The 14511-nt window shown below is 45.8% G+C and overlaps 1 protein-coding gene across 1 annotated transcript in view; it reads right to left on the bottom strand.

The window, feature by feature from the left end:
* LOC137439923 (annexin A2) overlaps positions 1 to 14511 on the bottom strand; it is a 55527-nt gene that overhangs the window by 24334 nt on the left and 16682 nt on the right. The window contains exons 3-5 of the mRNA XM_068136177.2: positions 6542 to 6632; positions 6246 to 6340; positions 1989 to 2102 (exon numbers count right to left, since the gene is read on the bottom strand). Coding sequence (XP_067992278.2) covers positions 1989 to 2102; positions 6246 to 6340; positions 6542 to 6632 — 300 coding nt within the window. The remainder of the gene's footprint in view (positions 1 to 1988; positions 2103 to 6245; positions 6341 to 6541; positions 6633 to 14511) is intronic.

Below are 14511 nucleotides of genomic sequence, written 5' to 3'. Positions count from 1 at the left end.
CATAAGTTGTCATGAGGTTTCCGCAAACTTTAGCTGTTGATGATTTGCAGGTTTTATTAGCCATTCTACAAGGGAGACAAAGAAACGATGAAATTTGCTTAAAACGTTTTTGTTACATTTACAAAGCTTCGTGGTTTCTGTGCCACCGTGGAAGTTCTAGCAACTGTGGTCTGTTCACCAGAAAATGACATCAACACTAATAAATGGTTAAACTTGTGCACAAATCAGGGTCCACTCACCCAATTGGATACCTGTACCATGTCGGTAATACATGGGACCACTACTGCCACTACTACCGATGTTCCCCAATGTGAAGATATTTGTTTCCTTCACATCCCAGTTGCTGATGTGACAGCAGATCCCAACAATGGAATGATCCACGTGGCAGACATTCCCAACCGTTTGTGACGTTGAGAGCGCTGACGCCACCAACAGACACATCCAATGATATTATGACTTTGTTTGATCGTGCCCGTCATTCGGAAACAAATAATGGATCAATCCAATCAACATGGTAGATAGGAGGCAAACCTGGGGTCAGAGTTCAGATGCTATAACCAAAGGCTGCTCTTCGCTTGAGTAGTGTGTGCGATCATCATTCATGCTCCCACTGGAACAACCACTCATTATTTCCCTGCAGCATTTTCCCTTTATTTTGACTTGGATTCCTTTTTACAGCTCTTTGTCAACTCATCATGGGTGACTGAGTCACTCCCTGTGGACCAGACAACCACCCGGCTCTCACCTCATTGGTTGCTAAGCCTAACAGCACGCACGATGACCATTCTTCTCGACTGAGATCATTTCCCTTAAACCCCTCAGCAATGTCTCATCAGGGTTATAAAGAGCTTTTGGCCACCAACCTCCAAAGCAGCTTTAGCTGTGGCTAACCGCCAACCATCAGCAGCGGACTCGACGTTAGAAGCTTCTGCACTGAAGTAATTGATAGACAACTATTCTTGTAGGGATTTTGGGCCAACCGCCCCTCTTCCATATTGAGTAGTTGACCATCAAATTCCGCACTGTTGATGGCGATTTTTCCATATTGAGTAGTTGACCATCAAATTCCACACTGCTGATGGTGATTTTTCCATATTGAGTAGTTGACCATCAAATTCCGCACTGCTGATGGTGATTTTTCCATATTGAGTAGTTGACCATCAAATTCCGCACTGCTGATGGTGATTTTTCCATATTGAGTAGTTGACCATCAAATTATGCACTGTTGATGGTGATTTCTCCATACTGAGTAGTTGACCATCAAATTCCACACTGCTGATGGCGATTTTTCCATATTGAGTAGTTGACCATCAAATTCCACATTGCTGATAGCGATTTTTCCATATTGAGTAGTTGACCATCAAATTACGCACTGTTGATGGTGATTTTTCCATATTGAGTAGTTGACCATCAACTTCCGCACTGCTGATGGTGATTTTTCCATATTGAGTAGTTGACCATCAAATTCTGCACTGCTGATGGCGATTTTTCCATATTGAGTAGTTGACCATTAAATTCCGCACTGCTGATGGCGATTTTTCTCGAACACAGCGTTACCTGTGGATTTGGGCTGAAGCTTACGTACGCTTGGACTTGGCAATCTCTTTTTTTTTTTGTGCAGCCCTCCCATGGAGATAGTTTGGAACATCCTGCCTTCTAAATCAGGGAAATTATCCCTTATTGCTGGTTATACATCCTTCCCAAGAAGCCATGTGGACCGGCCACTCAACACCTTCAGCAAGTTTTGTCCTCATTTACCTGTTGAGGTACCTGCCAGTGCAGCAGTAATCCCCATCGCCAACGATGTAAAGCTAAAAACCTGGATTTACCAAATACACAAGATCAAATTGAGATCAACATTAATGGGCAATTTCAGGATTGATGTGCAAATTATTCTACTTGAGCCCAGGGGTTCATCATTATGGCACCAAGGGCTATGGTGACCCACTGCAATATAAAAAATGGTTGGTCCGACGGATCACACCAACCTTGACAGCCCACTTGAGCTCATCAGCATCAAATTCCGCAGGAGTCTTGAGCAGGCCCAACATTGCGGTCTCCATCTTGCCCGAAAGAGCCGCTTTCAGCGCAGATCCCAAGTCCTGTCAAACAGTGGAGCCACAAGCACCAGGTGTGAATTGTCTTTCACAGAACTAGTTGGTCATGCACATTATGGTCTACCACATGGTTTCTTCTGAGGGAGGGAAGGAGGTTCATGTTTAAATTCGCAAGCTGCTATATAACACTGCGATTATTAAAATTGCAATCAGTGTTCCACTATCCCCATTTACAGTAGTCACTACTATCATTATCATTATCTCTCTATATTATAAAAGAAAGTTTTTGTTTGTTTGTCTGCGCAAGCTAATCTCCTGAACGGTGAAAGATAGGAGGAAACCTCCAATACAAAAAATGTCTGGTTGGGCCCCGGGAAGGTTTTAGGCTAGGTGGCGAGGCCGGTCGAGGCCCATTTCGCAATTAAAAGCTGAGCTAAATAATAGTAGTCAATCTTCTACGGCCACGAGTAAAAGCTGAATTATAGTAGTAAATTCATTCAAAAAGAACTTTAAAATGTCGGGACGGGCTCCGGGAAAGTTATAGGCTAGGTAGCGAGGTCTGTCGAGGTCGCTTCGGCCGGGCTGGGCCCATTTCGCAATTAAAAGCTGAGCTAAATAATAGTAGTCAATCTTCTACGGCCACGAGTAAAAGCTGAATTATAGTAGTAAATTCATTCAAAAAGAACTTTAAAATGTCGGGACGGGCTCCGGGAAAGTTATAGGCTAGGTAGCGAGGTCTGTCGAGGTCGCTTCGGCCGGGCTGGGCCCATTTCACAATTAAAAGCTGAGCTGAATTGTCGTACTCAATCTTCTACGGCCACGAGTAAAAGCTGAATTATAGTAGTCAATCTTCTATGGCCGCGAGTAAAAGCTGAATTATAGTAGTAAATTCATTCAAAAAGAACCCGGGCAACGCCAGGTGCTTTCGGCTAGTATACCATAATATCTCATCGCAAAAACAATTTTTATCATTCATTTAATGCATGAAAACATGTCAGCTTTTTGAAACTCCTCTCCCAACTCCTCCTCCTCATCCCCCAAACCGCAACTCCCACGATTCTCTTCAACTGCAAATTCCATGTGCCCCTCCCTCATCGACTCCCAAACCTACCTTCCCTCCCCCTATGCCTATAGTCTACTAGCTGGAGTACCCGGCGTTATCCCGTAGGATGAGAGGAGGGTGTCGAGAGGGGAAGGAGGGGATGGGAGGATGGTGGGGAGAGAATGGAGGGAGGGAGAGGGAGGGAGGGAGAGGGAAGGGTATTGGGAGGGGAGGGTGAGGATAATGGATGGAGGAAGGGGAAAGGGGAGGAAGGGGGAGGGCAGGAGGACAAACTTACCTGTTTGAAGAGTGCTGTAACCTCAGCATTGCCCAGGTAAAAAAGGAAATTGTAATACCCTCTGCCACCACCAGGTCGGTACATGGTTCACATTTACATGGATTAATTTATCCCCCACACCTCCGCATGAGGCCGCGGCCACATAACCTATATTACCCTCCACACAAAGTACCCCGAGTTTGGAGTTTGTAACTTAAAGGATGTGGCGGTGTATATGATATACCTTTATTTTATGATATACCTTTGATATACCTTTTGATATGATAATTATGATATACCTTTGATATACCATATATATATATATATGATATATATATACCGATGTGGTAATGCATACAAACAAAGAGAGAGAGAGAGAATGGCGTTTATATATGTAGATATACCTTTATTTCATCCTCCTCGATTTACCCCCATGCATACCAAATAAATAAATAGCTCTCAACACAAAGAATAACATGTCTGCCATTCCTGAGCTTCGGTGTTGGCACTTCCGTGTATTCTTCGGTGGGGATTTGGGGAGAGTAGCCAAGTGTTATTCATGAAAGCCGAGATGTTGGGGAGGAGGAACATGGTATGGAGGAGGGTGTGGTCCCTATCTGGTTTCCATCCTGCACACTCAGCATGAACCAACAACAGCTGTGGGCTTAAGGATGAGTTGGAAAAGCCAGAGATGTGTGATGGATGAGTGGCAATCTTGTGAATTATTGGCAGTGTGCACACCTTCAAACGCAAAACAGGTGGGAATGGCATGAAAAAACGCAAAACAGGTGGGAATGGCATCAAAAAACGCAAAACAGGTGGGAATGGTGACCAGTTACTGGCTGCGACCAACGTGGTGGGACGGCAATGCCAGGAATCCATTTCTGATTTCAACATTAATTTTTTTCCCTCGCCTCCATCATTTCACTCGTCTAACCATTCACCGATCCGATCAGTAGATCGAGTCATCAATTGTCCGAGTTTGTTTGTACGCATATTGGATCAGACGGTTGGTTACCCATTCAACCCGCAGGTATCCACCATTCTAAGGGTTGTGGATGTGCACCTGATTCAGTACCTGTTGTCTAGTGCAGAGATTCTAAGGGCTGTGGATGTGCACCTGATTCAGTACCTGTTGTCTAGTGCAGAGATTCTAAGGGCTGTGGATGTGCACCTGATTCGGTACCTGTTGTCTAGTGCAGAGATTCTAAGGGCTGTGGATGTGCACCTGATTCAGTACCTGTTGTCTAGTGCAGAGATTCTAAGGGCTGTGGATGTGCACCTGATTCAGTACCTGTTGTCTAGTGCAGAGATTCTAAGGGCTGTGGATGTGCACCTGATTCGGTACCTGTTGTCTAGTGCAGAGATTTGGAATTTGTACCAGTGACCTACTCTTCATCGAAAGACACCGTGGTATTTTCAGAATCCACCTACAACCAAGGCTTGCAGACGGTCTTCAGCTTAATGTCCATTCGAGGGATTGCACCCGCTGTGTGCCAATTGCCAATCAGACAGTTTATCACGAGGTTGGGAATGGAATCCAGACTAAGTTCAAAGGTCAGCATGCTGTCTCAGCACCGTCCTGTCACACACTACTTCAACTCATTACACAACTGACATTAATCTTCTATCAATCCGGGTCTTCCATCAAACTTCTATTTACAGCCGCCATTTTTTGGCTTCATCTCGGCCGCCGGAGTTGAACCAAAATGGAGTCATCTGTTGCCGACTGCAAGTTTGGCAGCAAAATAGTGAAAGCACCATGGCAACAGTTTGCATTCGGATCATATTCCGTCAACCAATCCCAGATAAGGCAACGGGGGTATGAAGAAAGAACAAGCGAAGTTTCCAGATTAGTTACCACCACCACCGAATGCGGACGAAGGTTATAATTTCATCCCTGTCTGTCCGTCTGTCTGTCTGTCTGTCTGTGAACAAACCACTACCTCAAAAGGTTGTAGATCGATTCCGACGAAATTTGGTGGACAGATTGGGTATGTGACACGGACAAAGTTATTAGACTTTTGTGAAGATCCAGATCCGGATACTATAATTTTTTGAGTGATTCTTCACCATTGGACCAAAAACGATATATAGCAGGATATCTCAAAATGTTGTGGACGGAATCGGACAAAACTTGGTGGACAGATTCAGTGTGTGACAAGGAATAATTGATTTCAATTTTACTTCAAGTCTGGATCCCCAATCGGCCCATCAGGTGGATACAAAAGGTAAACTGTTCAGCCTGGCGGAGGTGTGCGCTCTTCCGAGTGCTGTTCTATAGTGTGTTTTTGTGTTCGTGTGTACAATGTTGGAACTGAAAAAACTTTCAGGTAACTTGTTCACATCACTGTGGATGACAAAATGTACCGTTTGGGTAACTCCAGCACGCTGATACATAGTAGAAGGTTCAGGTACGCCACTTTACTTTCGCAGGCCCAGCGCTGTCGGCCATTTTAACTCTCCACAATAGGGAGCAAGTTATATTTAAAAAAAATTCTTTCCCACAAATTTTCACGAAGCCATCTGCAGGGATTAAGTGTTTAATAGCAAAGCAAGTGTTAAAAAATTCCAATATGTCTTGCCTCTGACTTTTTTTTTTTTTTTGGAGAATCCCTTGACGCTTCAGCCGTTTCTCAAGGCACAACTCGTCGAGGGTCTACAGGAAGGCGGTGAGGTCAACCTCCTCTCAAACCTCTACTCATGCCCTGCTATTTTGTTCCGATTCGTCCCAATTCCAAATGCAGTGTTTCACGAAAAGCCGATGCTCGGAGTTGTACAAATGGCCTCCTTTTCAGGCTCCTTGGAAGGCCGGACACTCGTTTGCAGAGAATGTACAAAGACCTTTTCGACATGGACATGGACACACCTTTCCGTACGACCGCTGATACGCCTCTCCGATGTGGTGACGCTGCATATTGCTGCGGTCCGTAAGGATGTTGACGATCCTCTCAGAGTCGACCCCTGGAGTAAAACATGGCTGATATTTGACATTGGAAAAATAAAACTAACAACTTCAAAAATGCATATCCATCACATAGATCCTTACATTTGATGTGGTAAACTATAGGCCTACACAGCGATTTCAAACGCAGTTAAAGCTCAGGGTTCAGGGTCTTGTTCCATCACACGACAACAAAATATAGCGCCCTCTGACCCCCTGACCTTTCCGTTGCATGGCCAGGTGAATTGCCTCGGCATCAGCTGTGGCGACAAAGTCAGCTACATGTTTGTTGACGCCGCCATAATCAGTGAGCTGGCAAAAAAGAGAAGAGGATAGGGAACAAAATGAATATATACATTGTATACATGTTTTTGTTAGGGTGAAGGGAAGTGTCTTGTGTTTGTTTGTGGAGAGGTTGGTGTGAAAATAAAATAAAAACAATCATAATTTACTCCAATAAAAATCGATATCTACACTATAATACTCTCATCCAGTCTGTCTGTCCATCCTACAGGGAGGGGCCTAACGCATTCAGGGAGGGGCATAACTCATTCAGGGATGGGCTTAACCTGTTCAGGGAGGGGCTTAACCTGTTCAGGGAGGGGCTTAACCTGTTCAGGGAGGGGCTTAACCTGTTCAGGGAGGGGCTTAACCTATTCAGGGAGGGGCCTAACTCATTCAGGGAGGGGCTTAACCTGTTCAGGGAGGGCCTTCAAAAACAAATCTCCACCATTTTGTTTGCCTCGCATAGCTCTGAGATAATCACAATACAGAATCACATTTAATCAAAATCATCCGTCCACAACTTTTTGAGATATCCTGCTATGTATCGTTTTTGGCCCGATCACCCAATGGTGAAGAATCACTTAGAAAATTCTAGTAGCCGGATCCGAATCGGATCTTCACCAAAATCGAATACTTTTGTCCTTGTCACATACGTTACATCTCTGCAAAATTTCGTCTGAATCCGTTCACAACATTTGCTCCCCACCCCTCCCCCTAACTTGGCCATGCTTTGGAGGTGGTGAGATGCCCTTTTTGGATAGTTTTGTGAAGGCCCATTGAGGGGTGCTGGATGCGCCGGTAGGTGCATCGCTCCAAATGGAGTACTCTCTCTCGGACGGGCGGTGGTCACCGGGCACCGTTTCTTCCCCGGTTCCGAAGTGTGGGATTTGTGTGAAAATTCTCTTACTTGGCTGAGATGTGTATCTTGAAGGGATTTGTTATAAAGAAAAATATATTGTTTTTTTTTGTGAGTGAGTTCATCGTGTTGTTGTCTTTTTCTGAAGCTTAAAGCATACTTTGGCAACACGTGTATCGATTTGAGTCCTCCATGTCCAGATCCTGGTGGAGTGATGCAGTACATTATCCCGAGGGTGTTTGTATTCAGGTGGAAGTGCTCTTCGCAAATGAGTTGAAGAGCTCTGTGGCTGGAGTTTGAATCCTCCTTGCCACCCCCTGTGGAGCGTGGACTCGATGGTTGTTGTTTTGGTCCATTTACACCTCCCTCCCTGCTTCCCCAGCTCAGCCGCTGCTCCGACACCACCCTGCCGGGTCTCCTGCCACCCTTGTCCCTTGCCCTGGTGGCAGTAGTGACTCAGTAGTTTGTTACAACTGCCACTGGTGGGGACAAATTGCCTGGAAGTGTCTTTCAGCCCAGGAGAAATATGACAAACTCTTGCACTCAGAGGCAAAAGAAAGGCTAATGCCAAAATCCCAAAGAAATCCAGTTACTACGACACTCATGGGTAGTGTTGAAGTCTCACGTTTGCTTGATACAGGGTTGATGGTAACAACCATAATGGAATCATTTTTCAACAAGGCTATATGGCCGCTGGGCAAGGAATTGCTTAGTTCCAGTGGGTGGCTGACCCTAAAGGCAGCTAATGGGTTGAAGATTCCATACATCAGTTACCTGGAGTTGGATACTGAAGGCATGGGTGTAACAGTTCCAAGGGATGGGGTATTAGTACTCAAAGATAAAGAGGGTGAAAACATGAGAGCACAGAGTACACGTGTCAGGCCTCCACGGAATTAAAAAAAACACCTTTAGAGGCCATTTTTCCCTGCAAAGCAGGGGTTGTCCTTTTTCGGGCACCGTGGTTGTTGTTGTTTTTGTTGGTCCCCTTTTTGAAGCAATGTTTTATGGCCGGATGCCCTTCCTGCCGCCAACCCTGTTTGTCGCCTTTTTACGACACACAGGGAATTACCAGTGAGCTGGTACTCAATTAGCCGACCCCAGAAGGATGACAGGCTGAGTCAACCCCCGTGGCGTTCAATTCAGCGATCGACCGGGATTCGAACCCAGGATCCTAGGATCCTAAGCTGGCACCCTGACCGCTACACCAACACCAGGTTTCGGAATGAATGTGATGAATCACACAGGCCTCCTACTGAATGAGACTTGATCCAGTGCATTTGAAACACATTGGAACTGTTAACCAACAATGGGCCCAGGCATTGGGAGTGTGTGAACAACAAGCTAAGCTGGGAAGTGAGACTGGGAAGATTGGGTATCTGAAGATGAGGGGTAGACGTACTGTTCGATTACCAGCCTAGTCTGTTCTGTCCATAAGTGTGCCACCTTTTTGTTCTACAAGCTGTGAAATGCACCTTTTTCTAAGGGAAGTGCCCTACTTGGGTTATGTAGTTTCACAACAAGGAGTAGCCACTGTCACCGATAAATCAGTATGGTAGCCAGTAGGAGTCGACCAACAACCCCACAGCAGTTAAAAGAATTCCGGGGTTCGGAAGCTATTGTCAGCGATACATACAAGAATACGCCAAAACAGCAGGGCCTTTCCATGAATTGGTAGCAATCTATTGTAGGGAACAGTGCAAAGACATCTCGAAGAGGTGGACTCCAGAGTGTGAGGAAGCATTCAAAGCGATGAAGTTGAAGTTGACCACTGCACCCATACTCAGGTATGCTGATTTTACCAAGCCGTTTATTTTGCAAACAGATGCAAACCTGCACGGGTTGGGTGCGGTTTTATCCCAGATCCAGGATGAGAAGGCAAGGGTCGTCGCGTATGCCAGCAGGACCATACGACCTGCCGAGAGAAACATGACGAATTGGAATTTGGAACTCCTGGCGATCAAATGGACTGTTGAACAACGTTGGGCTACACAGCTTGCTCTCTGGTTTTGACATAAAGTACAGCAGTGGTAAAGTAAATAGCAATGCCCACACCTTGTCACAGAAAGGGACAACTCCGGTAGAGATGACAGTGCCAAATGAAGACGACTGCCTTACAAAACTCCAAGTGCTTGTACAGTCGACTGCGCTACCAAGGGAGTTGAGAGACTGTCATCTGGTGGTAGACAACTTTGATGCAGTCCTGGTGAGACAGGTGCAAGCCTCAGCTCATGGCGAATCAACAGCAGTGCCAATATTCCCATCCTTCTCCTGAGAGGAGCTGATAAACCTACAGACAATGGATCCAGTGATAAAGGCATTTGTGCCCTTTTGCACTGCAAGGAGGAAGCTTGGACGAGCGAGAAATGTCTCAAAAAAGAAATTCTAAAAATACACTCCTTTTGCTTAAGGAGTGGAAGTGAATACAGTCCAAAGGAGGAGTCCTGTACCGCACTGTGCAGGACCCAATGGAAGGACACCTCAGGCAGCTCCTACTGCCGCAGGTGTTTAAACGCAGTATCGAAAACTCTACCTGATCAACTCAGCCATCAGGGAATGGAATGGACCAAAGGACATGCACGAACAAGGTGCTAATGGGATGTTCAGAAATGGTGTCAAGAGTGTGAACGATGCGTGATGGCCAAGGATCCACATCCCAGTTTGAAGACAGCTATGTGTACCGTACTCATGAAGGGAACTTTGGAGATCTTGGCTATCGATTTTATTGTGCTGGAGCCTGCAGACGGCAAGGAAAATGTCCTGGTAATGACGGACGTGTTTAGCAAGTATAAGTGGATGGTTCCAACAAGGGATCAGCGAGCACCAACGATCACCAAGGCCCTAAAGAAGGAGTGGTTCCTCCGGTATTGAGTCGCTCTGCACGTGCATTCTGACAAGGAAAAAAAACTTTGAATCCCAGCTAGGCAAATAACTTTGTAATATACATGGCATCGAGAAGTCCCGGACAATACTGTATAGACCACAAGGGACCAGCCAATGCAAGCAATTTAATAGTTCCCTGCACGACCTTCTTGAGGACATTACCATCTGTCAAGAAAAGGCATTGGCCAGAATACATAGCAGAAGTACTACATGTCTACAATACAACACCGCACAGTTCAACGGGGTATTCATCCTTTGACCTCATGTTTGGGAGAGATCCAAGGATGCCAATGGACTTGTTGTTGGACCCAGGCGAGGACAGTGATAACAAACCACCACCCATCAATGAATGGATTGCCAATCATCACGCTACTTCATCTGATGCTTATGATAGAGCAGGGAAGCAGCTTGACAGGGAAGGCAGCAGCTGATAAAAGGTATTCCTACACCTCTGTACAGGTGTGAGGGTATGCGGGTGTCTTCTGATGGCTCAGGAAGATGGATGCCCCTGCCTTGCATAACCCCAGGTCACCTATGGGCGAGGTGTAGTACCTGTTAGTCCCCCTTACCAGGGTAACGGTCCGCGGCCATGTGGTTAAAATAGCAGATGGCTCTACACATCTGGTGGATGAAAGTTCAGTCGACTCCAACAGCACGGGTGGAAGAGGGTGAAATCCCCAACAGCCAGCAGATATACAGAGAGGAGTGGTGACCCCCCGTCTGTACCACACACTTACCCGTGTGTACCAGCCATAGAAAGGCAATGCCATCATTGCCCGAGGAGACTCGACATCATCAAAGGGTATTCTACCACAAGGCAAGGGAAGCTGCTTTCACCATAGGTCAATGAGTGTTGCACCGGAATCGAACTTGCAAAGATCGTCACAAACTCTAAGACATTTGGGGCTCTGTCTATAAAGTGGAGAAAAAGCTGGATCCTAAGAAAGCTCTCTATTTAGTCGCATCTGCTGACATGTCGGGACCATGTCGATGTGTAAACTGTGCCGAAATTAGGGAATGTCAGATCCCACAGGCCCCCATGAGAACAAGAGCCAAAGGGATCTTACAACCCTGAGAAACGGCAGACTCTCATGGTGAATCTTCCGATAGTGAGGAGTGTGGGATGCCATGGCTGGCATATTCACCTGGTGTGGAAGGGAATGAATGGCATGAGACGGATTCAGGACAAACAACAACAGGCATTTTAAGGCCATTTTCCCTGCTAGAGCGGAGGTTAGCCTTGCAGGCCCCATGACAATCTTCTTCATTTTGCCCTATTTTCTACATCTCCCCTTGTTAACCCCCTTCGCCCGCATTTCTTCTTCCACCATCTTTAGCCAAGTCTTTCTCGATCTGCCCCGTCCTCTATTTATTTCTACATTCATTTCCATCACTCTTCTCAACCAGTCACTTTCATCCTTCCCCAAACACATGACCAAACCATCTCAACCTGTTTCTCTTCACAGCATCAATCACAGGCTCTATTCCCATCATATTTCGCAATTCATCATTTGTCTCCCTCTCTCTCAACGATACTCCGCACATCCACTGAACCATTCGCATTTCCACCCTTTCTAGCCTTCGTTGGCTGCTCTACGTTCATTACCCATGTCTCGCTTCCCATAAATCATAACACTTCTGCTGTGTCTGTTGGTTCGGGGTACCACGTGATTGGGGGAGAATAGAGGAAGGGTGCGCATGCGCAGAAGGGAGAAAATCTCGAATAAAGAAAACCTCTTGATTCTCGTTCCTGTTGCTGTTTACTGAATCTACGGACACTACAACTGGCGACGAGGTAAATGATTCTGTCGAACAATGACAGCGGTAGGCTCATTGGAGACTTTCGAGGGGGACGATTTTGAAGCACTAGCAACATTACCCGCCCTACGGGCGGGGCTTCAATTGGGAGACCCAAATGAAAAGGCTAAATATCAGAAATTGAAGGCTTTTTTTTCTTTTAAACGATTTATATAAACATCCGTTAAATCTCGATAACGTCTTGCAGTATAACGTCATAAAATAAATAACGTCATAAAATATATAACGTCAATAAAAATATAACGTCATAAAATAACGTCATGCGGGAGCAAGTATCAGCAGGATGTGGCAGTGTGGGAGTCCACGTTTCTGATCCTCCATGCCGAAGTAGCCCACCACTTCTCCAAGCATTCCGCTCTTCAGATCCGCCATGACAGATTTAAGCTTGATACTGAAGACGCGTGCAGTTAGTACTCCCGATGTCGTATGTACTCCCGATACGTGTTTCCTTCATTGTAAAAACTACTAAATCAATAGTTAAATGGATTTTGAGCTGATAGGTGTTACGGCCTTGGCAAGATTGATGGAGACAGCGATGGAGACTTTTAATGATGTTTATATACGAATGATGTTTAATGATGTTTATATTGGTTTTGGGTCGTCTTTTCCACATATCTCGTGGGATTGTGAGTTGGAGAGAGGGCCGTGATGGCGGGGAGGGGGTTGGAATTCTCTCAAGCAGGGATTCAACCCGTGTCCTTATAAAAGGTCTTTGTCCGAGGTCACCGAGTCCGATCGGTGCAGCCGTGCAGCGATCGGTGCAGCCGTTTGTGCGGCACCGGGGAAAACAATATCGTCACAATGGAAACATCGTCACAATGAATGTTATGCGGGAGTCCAAACCTGAGAATGCTGGAGACCAAAGCTGAAATTGGAAAAACTAAATAGCCTATTTTACTCTTGGAGATCCCAGGATTACCCACCCAAAATATTGTTGCGATCGGTTCAGCCGATTTTGCGGTACCTTCGAACGGACAGACAGACAGACAGACAGACGGACAGACAGACGGATGGACCTTTGGTGAATTATAGTAAGATACAAAGAACGCTTGGAAGCCTATTTCATCGCGAACGACATCGGGCAAGTCGAGGTGAGCGCCATTGCTGCCGTGATCCAAGCGGCCGACAGGAAGAAGGTGGCTACTATGATCTCATTGATCGGTAAGAGTACTTACACTACTTTGAAAGACTTGTGTCTCCCGGAAATACCTTCTGCTAAAACGTACAAGCAGTTGTGTGAAATGCTACGAAATCATTTCAAGCCGCGAGTATTAGAAGTGGCGGAAACTTATCGTTTTCACCGGACGACCCAGAGTGAAAACCCGAATGTCATGGACTATGCAAACAAGCAAAAACGTTTGGCCTTCATTGTAATTTCGGAATCCACCTCCCACGTGCTTTACGTGACCAGTTTGTTGGAGGTGTATACAGCCGGTCCACCAGGAAAAAGTTACTTTCCGAGGACAGAACATTCGAACAAGCTTTGACTGTGGCTGTGGCTGAGGAAATGGCTGAAAAGGAAGTTAAACAATTCAACTATGGAGAGCCAGGGGTGTCGGGCTCTGTGGACTTTACAACGAGAATAAAAAAAACAAAACGATTCGCACCGTGGTCCTCGTTTCAAGGATCGGTCGGAAAAAACGACCCTACCGTTTCCAAAGGAAAAACGTTGCTGCAGGTGTGGCTCTACGGAACATCTGGCTGATACATACAAACATGCTCGTTCCATCTGCGGATACTGCCGACGTGAGGGCCATTCGGTTAAGGTGCGTTTGAAGAAACAGCAAAATGCAAAACGTCTTTTGAAACAAACCCATCATGTTATATCTTTGAGCGACGAGTCAGAGGACGATCTGGATACGGTGCATTTAATGCATATTAACTCTACATCTGTTTCAAAAAACACTACTCCTCACTACCAACTCGAAATGTCCATCGACGGAACAGAGATTCCGATGGAAATTGATACGGGAAGTTCAGTTGCTCTACTAAACAGTCGTGATTTTCAACGTCTGTCTGGTGACATGAATACCTTGAAACCAACTACAATATTACTGAAGAGCTACACGGGTGATGTCATCAGATGCTTTGGTGAGAAAGAAATGTGCGTTCAAATTGGGGAGCATCGTGGTTTTGGTGCAGTGCGTGTGGTCGATGGAGCAGGACCTTCATTACTGGGTAGAGATATTATTTCAGAATTTTCCCTTCCCTGAAAAAATATTTTCAATGTTGCCGTTCCCATCACCACCGATGACATCGTCAGGCAATACCCCGAGTTGTTTGAAAACAACGCCTTGGGGGAGGTTGAGAGGGGTACAGGTTACGCTGAAGGTGCGGGACGATGCTCCAGTG

Source organism: Myxine glutinosa, chromosome 14 (assembly GCF_964187855.1).
Source record: "Myxine glutinosa chromosome 14, kmMyxGlut1.1, whole genome shotgun sequence".
Taxonomy (NCBI): Eukaryota; Metazoa; Chordata; class Myxini; order Myxiniformes; family Myxinidae; genus Myxine; species Myxine glutinosa.
The sequence above is the reverse complement of the archived record's forward strand: the minus strand, read 5'-3'. Positions and strand labels throughout refer to the sequence as shown.